The 7,532-nt window shown below is 35.4% G+C and overlaps 1 protein-coding gene across 1 annotated transcript; it reads right to left on the bottom strand.

The window, feature by feature from the left end:
* Positions 1-2,263: 2,263 nt before the first annotated feature.
* Positions 2,264-6,421, bottom strand: LOC131164654 (mitogen-activated protein kinase homolog NTF3-like). Its single transcript, XM_058122005.1, has 3 exons — positions 6,058-6,421; positions 5,538-5,976; positions 2,264-3,411 (listed from the first exon to the last, which is right to left on the bottom strand). The coding sequence occupies exons 2-3, from the start codon at positions 5,958-5,960 to the stop codon at positions 2,725-2,727; spliced, it is 1,110 nt and encodes a 369-aa protein (XP_057977988.1). The 5' UTR covers positions 5,961-5,976; positions 6,058-6,421; the 3' UTR covers positions 2,264-2,724.
* Positions 6,422-7,532: the final 1,111 nt, after the last annotated feature.

Here is a 7,532-nt window from a genome sequence, read left to right as displayed (position 1 = left end):
AATTGGATATAAAAATAATCTTATCTGTCCTTGTGTTTTCATTAAGAAGATAAATTTTGGATTTGCTATAGTCGCAGTTTATGTTGATGACATAAACATAGTAGGAACTCTAGAAAAGATCTCAACGACTACTGACTACTTAATGAAAGAATTTGAGATGAAGGATCTTAGGAAGACACAATTTTGCCTTAGTTTTCAAGTTGAACATTTAACAAGCAAAATTCTTATTCATCAATCATTTTATATAAAAAAAAATCTTGAAACAATTTTATATGAATAAATCTTATCCATTAAGGTCTCCGATGGTTGTTCCTTCACTTGATGTGAAAAGACATCTTTTTTGTCCTCAAGAAGATGATGAAGAAATCTTTGGTCCTGAAATACCCTATCTTAGTATAATAGGAGCATTCTTGTATCTTACAAATTGCACTAGACTAGATATAACTTTTGTAGTAAATTTGCTCTACACCAACTTAGAGACATTGGAATGGAGTAAAGCATGTTCTTCGTTATCTCCGTGGCACATCTGGTATGGGTTTGTTTTATCCAAAGTAAGTAAAGTCTGTGTTGAAAGGATATACTGATGCTGGATATCTTTCTGATCGTCATAAAGTTCGATCACAAACATGCTATATTTTTACATGTGGTGATACTGCTATCTCATGACGATATGTAAAACAAACAATCACTGCTACCTCTTCAAACCATTTAGAAATATTGGCAGTTCACGAAATAAGTCATGAATGTGTATGGTTAAAAACTATAATCCAACACATTAAAGGGACAAGTGGATTATCACTGGAGAGTGACATGCCAACAATATTGTATGAGAACAAAGCAACATGTATTGCACAAATCAAACGTGGGTACATAAAAGGTGATAGAGTTAAACATATTTCACCAAAGTTCTTTTACACTTATGAACTTCTAAAGAAATGAGATGTTGACATTTGCAAAATTAGTTCAAGTGACAACTTAACAGATTTATTCACACAAGCATTGTCAACTTCTATTTTCAAGAAACATGTACATAATATTGGAATGCGACAACTTAAGGACATTTCTTAATTGATTGTATTTTTTAGGAGAAGTATGAATATTGTACTCTTTTTCCTTCGTTAAGGTTTTGTCTCATAGGGTTTTTCTTAGCGAAGGTTTTAACGAGACATATTCATAGTGTAAAGTCACCCAAGGGGAAGTGTTGTAAAACATATATATTTATGTGGATGACTATCTAGATAATAGGTTCATTATGTGGTCAACCTTTGGATGTCAATGTATTTGCCTATATAAGGATATGCTCTACAATAAAATGAGATATATAAAGATGATTAGAAACACCTAATTAGGGCTGAATTTCTATAGCTTTAAATTTCTTTACTTTAATATTTTTTATATTTCTCTCTTTATTTCATTTACAACATTTTCGAATTTTTCTATATAAATTTGAAATATTAAAAAATAAGGTGAAAATTTTGTAATTGTTTGAAAAATTAAAAATAAAAAGTAAAATTATTTTCAAAAGCAAATAGTGTAAAATTTTTTTATTTTTATTCGTTTATTTCATACAAATTTTTTTAATAAAAAATTAACTATTTTTTTTTAATTTGCTAAAAAATTAAAATAAAAATAGATATTGTTTTTAAAATTAGACGGATCCTTATTTTTATTTTTTTTCTAAATTAAAAAATCCTGTAAGAGAGAAATAGACGGGCAAATAGCCCCAGTTGAGTAGTTGACTATGAAAAAGTAAAGACAATTTTCAATAATTAGTAGGAGAACATTTTATTCATTTGTTAAAGATTTGGTTGTGTCGTCCATTCAGAAACCCAACTTAACCTTCACCTTCGCACCTTTTCTTATCATACATGCTGCCTGGATTGTACACACAAATACCAACATAGATCTTACCAAAAAATCGAACCCAATTTACTCAAAGTGCACAGCAATCCCATCTGTAAAATGCAGATGAGTTTACAGAAATCCTGTGCGCGCTTCAAAATGCTAATATAATGCAGGAAACAAAAGAAAACACAATAGAATCACAGAAATCCTGTGCTCGCATTTTTCAAGTTAGTTAAACGGAGGCCTTCATTTTTCAAGAACCAAGACACATGAGTTTCAAAATCTCTAAATTTCATTTTCTTTACCAGGCCAGTATTCTCAGTTTTCAAACCTCGCTTTCATTTACATATATATATCGCACAAGACCAACTATTTTTCCTCGGTTTTCCCGGCAACCAAACAGTTTCTAGAAAAGAACAATGCCAAAAATCCGCATCCTCATTCATAATTCCATTAACAAAAGTACAAAACACCGTAACCGCCGACGACAACAAAACAGAGAAGAAGACGACGACGGCGGCAAAGAATCAAAAAATGTGATAACACAGGAAACATCAAAACAGCATTTCTTGAGGATCTTACATCATCAAGTACATAAAAAAAAATCAACTCATAACCCGCACAAAAATTTCAAAAATACTTTTTAAGAGTTATGAGAAGCTGCATCGATGGTAAAAGAAAAAACAAATGGACTCTAAGCTAACGAAGACATCAATATACCTGTCAACTACTACCAACGGAAGCGACCTCAGGACGGTAGTGAAGTATTATTTCTCTCCACATCATCTCCCTCATAGCCCGCTCCTCCAAATTTTCATTTATCTCAAAAAGAAAGAAAAAAAAAATGAACTCTAAGCTAAAGAAGCCTATCAAAACCTGTCAACTACTACCAACAGCAGCAACCTCAGGGCGGTAGTGAAGCATCTCTCTCCACATTATCTCCCTCATAACCCGCTCCCCCAAATTTTCATTTATCTGGAGATCGAGTGGGGCAGGTGCTGGAGGATCGCAACTCGTATCATACAAGTCAAACATATATGGGTGTTGGAGAGCGTCTGCAGCAGTAATCCTCTTTGACGGATCAAACACAAGCATCCTCTCTAACAAATCTATCGCTAGAGGATCCGCCTCGGGAAACAACTGCGCAAATGGGATTCCTCTCGAGTAAGGGAATGAACTGATGAATGTCCTCGCCTTTGGGTTATCAATGAATGCTAGATCAGCTTCCTGCCGACTCCCAAGAACACTGATTATTAGTCTAAGCTGGTCGAGCCAATCGGCTCCAGGGAAGATAGGCTTTCGGCCAAGGATTTCAGCAAAAATACATCCAACAGACCAGACGTCGATGGATGCTCCATAAGTGTCAGACCTAAGGAGAAGCTCTGGAGCCCGATACCATCGGGTGACAACGTATTCTGTCATGAACTCACCGTCACCTCTGCTGGTACGCGCTAGTCCAAAATCGCATATTTTCAGGTCGCAGTTCGCATTGATGAGGATGTTGCCTGGCTTTAGGTCACGATGAAGAATATTTGCTGAGTGAAGATGCCGCAGCCCCCGAAGCAGCTGTATCATGCAAAACCAAATCAATAGGCAAAACTTTAAATTTAATAACATTAAATAAAAATTTGCTAAAGATAAATATTAAAATTTCTACACGATCAGAGCATTTTGTTACATATTTAATTCGAAGAAAAAAGGGACAATTGATAAGAAAACTATCAATAAATTTGAATGGAAGGAAGATGTATATTAAATTAAGACAGACTTTCAAATGACACATGGATCAATGATTCCTTGTTTGTTTTACTGAACTAAACAAGTAATTTGAAGATCTAATTGACGTTTGACACAAGTGAATTTTACTATTTGAATCAGATGGTGGACTACAGTTGTCTATTTGTGCTATGGGAAAAGGAAATTTTTTAACTTACTGAATATCCACTCTAATTACAAAAAACTTCTTTATCATTGAAGGCACTTTGATTCAGCAGAACTTGGCCATCTTAAGATGAAGGCTAAAGAACCAGAGTGTGGAGAAAAACAGAACTGATGAACATAGCACAATTTGGGAACCAACTGTATATAGGTGACAAGCAGCATATTAAGATACTAATACAGGTAATCAACTGTACATAGGTCACTGGGTTCACGGCATGGAAACAGTCTCTTGCAAAAACGCAAGGTAAGGCTGCCCATTATAGACCCATTGTGGTCCGTCCCTTCCTCAGACCCCACATACATGGGAGCAGCTTTGGGCACTGCGCTGCCCTTTTTTTGCTACAACAGGTGATTGCAGATCATATAGATAATATATGTAGACCAAATTCATCCCAACTTGACCCAGCACTATGTTGGCAACAGGGAAAAAAGGGAACCAAAACGCCATTGATCACCTCAGCCAAGCTGCCTATATAATCCATCCATCTGATGCAGCAGCCAGTGGGGCCAATCGCGGCTTGTAAAAATAAGGAGACTTAATTTTGCATCGAATTTTAGGCACTAAATTTATTTTCATCAGAGATGGACACAATCAACAACAAATATTTATGGTGAACAAGTACACTTGATTTAGCTGAGGATGTTAAATTTTTTTATGTGATTCAATTGGTTAAATTTCCACCAATTACTCAATTAACCACAAGTTAAGAATAAGAGGACAAGCAGCATATTAAGATACGTTGGCTACAGCAGTTGATTGCATATCATATAAAGAATAGGCAGACCAAATTTACCAAGTTGGGCCCCGTACAATGCTGGCAAAAGGGAAAACAAGGGACCAAAATGTCATTGATCACCTCGACAAAATTGCCTATTAAAACCCACTCATCTGATGCAGCAGCTAAAAGGGCCAACTGCTGATTGTGAAAATAACGAGGAACAATTTCGAGTATTTGTTACTTTCAGCATAAGTGCTGGGGTCACAGGCGATTGACCACGATGAGTCCCTACTCTCCAAAAATTCTGGTCCAAGAACTCTTGTATCGCTAGTGGAAAGCCAAGATGATCAAATGTCCATATTGAAATGAAGCCAAAAAGGTAGTTAGAAATGTCGATGCAACAAACAAAGTTTAAAAAAGAAACAGGAAAATTCAAATAGGGGGTGCGTAAGGGGACTAATTTTTTATTAAACAGAAGAATCCAACAAGTCCGCATAGTCCACATGTGGTTGTTTTCATGATTTGGCCAGGATGCACAAATCTTGCAGTGCCCAGAGTGACCCGGGGTTTTTCTTAAGCGAAACAGACACAATAAACTACAGCACTAGCCATCTTCGCCCAACCCAAACATCATCATCTCAAGGTAGATTGCCATCTAATATTTGCCTCTCATGACCAATAATGCATTATAAATTTGACATACTGCTTAGGCACAGTTGTCAAAACAGAACACCTATGAACATGACTTTTCCAAATTAAGCATATTTACCACATTAAGACTACTCAATTCTACATCCATAATTCCATATAGTAAGATGACTACTGCAAGTTGAGCATATTAATTACACTTCAAGACCTACCCAGTGCTATATCCACATAATAAAATTTCAGCAAATTGATTTTTTCATAACATTGCAGAGAAAGAGCAAAATCCAATGAATTCGATCAGGGAACAAACGAAAAGGTTGTTGATTTCACATTGCAACAAGTATCAATTCTGGAAAATATGTTCAACGAGAGATGGCTTCATACCTGACAAAGAAAAAACTGGCAGTGGTCACGGGAAAGAGATTGAGGGGACCTAAGGACGTGATGCAGATCGGTATCCATGAGTTCATAAACAAGATAAACATCCTTGAAGCTTTTCCGGTGGGTCGGCATCATAACATCCTTCAAAGCAATTACGTTTTCGTGCTTGATGTGCCTCAACAGGATCATCTCCCTCAACATCCTCAGTGCATCAGTCTGACTCTCAAACACATTTTTTATCTTCTTTATGGCAACTTTCTCATTTGTTTCTGTGTTAAAGGAAGAGCAGACGATGCCATAGGCTCCTTTGCCGACGGGTTTGATCGGAACATATTTGGTGTCGATCTCGAACAATGTCTGCCACAGCCGGAAACAATGCTTCCCTTGAGGCTTGATCCCATTCGGAGGCTCCACCATAGTCGCCATTGCCTTACAGATTTCCCTGAAACAGAACACCGTCTTTTCAACCGAAAAACTCATCAAAAGAAAGAAAAAAAAAAAAAACTCTTAGATTCCCGCGCACCTTAAACTGGAGAATTTGTGAAGTATAAGCAAAGAAAAGCTAAGTCGCAGAGTGCGAGAGGCACCGTGCAATCTTGCGGAGAGTAATATATATAGTGAGAAAAGCGTGATGAGAGAAGTAGGGAGCACACATCGAATTCAAAATTTGCGATAAACCCTAGAATCCCAACTACATCGGAGAGCCGTTACGAAGTGTCCGTTATGGGCTTATGATTGGCAGCTTCTGATTGCGCAAGAAGCTCCGTGAGAGTGAGAGAGAGAGAGAGAGAGAGAGAGAGAGAGAGAGAGAGTTGTAGGATTTAGGAAATCCCACTTTCCTTTCTGATCTCCGACGCGCTCATAATTTTATCAGCACGCCGGGAAACTCGGTTCAGCCACTTGGCTGCGCTGAGAACATTTATTGTTTAGAGTTGTAGCATTCCCAATGGGCAGCCAACGATATTCGGAGACTGCATCCCATCATTAATTCAAAATCTCGTGAGAAGAATAATTAATTTAAAATATCGTGAGAAGAATAATTAATTTACTTCTTATGAAATAATTTGCCTTTTCATTGTTTGCGTTCTAAAAAATCGCAAAATAAAATAAAATAAAATTAATATGTAATTATATTAGTTTTGTAATACGCTTCCAAACACAACCTTAAGTTAAAAGCATAACATCCCTATTTTATTTTTATAAGGTCTGATAGATTCCAATGATTCCCAAGCCTTTTACCTAACCCTAGTTTATTTTATAAACATACTGCAAGGCTTAAATAAAAATTATCTTCTTTTTTTTTTGTTTGTTTTTTGTGCAGATGATGGATGTCCAAATCCGCATATAAATAATTCTCATAGCATTGTACTTGTGCATACATCTATCCGTTTGTCACCCAAATATACTAAGGGTTAGTTTAATTCAAGCATTTTACTTGATAAAGGAAAAAAAAAATTTATTTTTCACTATATTTTCTCTTTATATCAAATACAATTTAAAATAAAAATTATTCTAAAACGATTTAAAAATTAAGAAAACCTAAATGTTAAGAATGTCTAAAATTAAAATTTTAATACATTTTTTATTTTTCCTTCACAACCAAAATGAAAAAGCATAAAGGAAACATCAAAATAGCATTTCTTGAGGATCTTACATCATCAAGTGCATAAAAAAAATCAACTCATAAACCGCACAAAAATTTCAAAAGTACTTTTACAAGTTATGAGAAGCTACGTCGATGGTAAAAGAAAAAACAAATGAACTCTAATGTGCCTATCGACAGCTGCATATAGACGAGAACGAACCTTATGCCCGATCCACCTTGGTAGATGGCCCCATTAGAAAAAAGAAAGAAAAAAAAAATTCATTTTTCACTATATTTTCCCTTTATATCAAATACAATTTAAAATAAAAATTATTCTAAAATGATTAAAAATTAAGAAAAATTAAATGTTAAGGAGCTATAAAATTAAAGTTTTGATATATTTTTTATTTTTC

The sequence above is a fragment of the Malania oleifera genome, chromosome 9 (assembly GCF_029873635.1).
Source record: "Malania oleifera isolate guangnan ecotype guangnan chromosome 9, ASM2987363v1, whole genome shotgun sequence".
Taxonomy (NCBI): Eukaryota; Viridiplantae; Streptophyta; class Magnoliopsida; order Santalales; family Ximeniaceae; genus Malania; species Malania oleifera.
This window is presented reverse-complemented; position numbering and strand designations above follow the sequence as displayed.

Excerpts from the sequence above, each read along its gene's own strand:
- LOC131164654 (XM_058122005.1), bottom strand. The coding sequence starts at position 5,960 with ATGGCGACTATGGTGGAGCCTCCGAATGGGATCAAGCCTCAAGGGAAG. Across the intron at positions 3,412-5,537 it reads GCCAGTTTTTTCTTTGTCAG|CTGCTTCGGGGGCTGCGGCA; the intron begins GTATGAAGCCAT and ends TGCATGATACAG.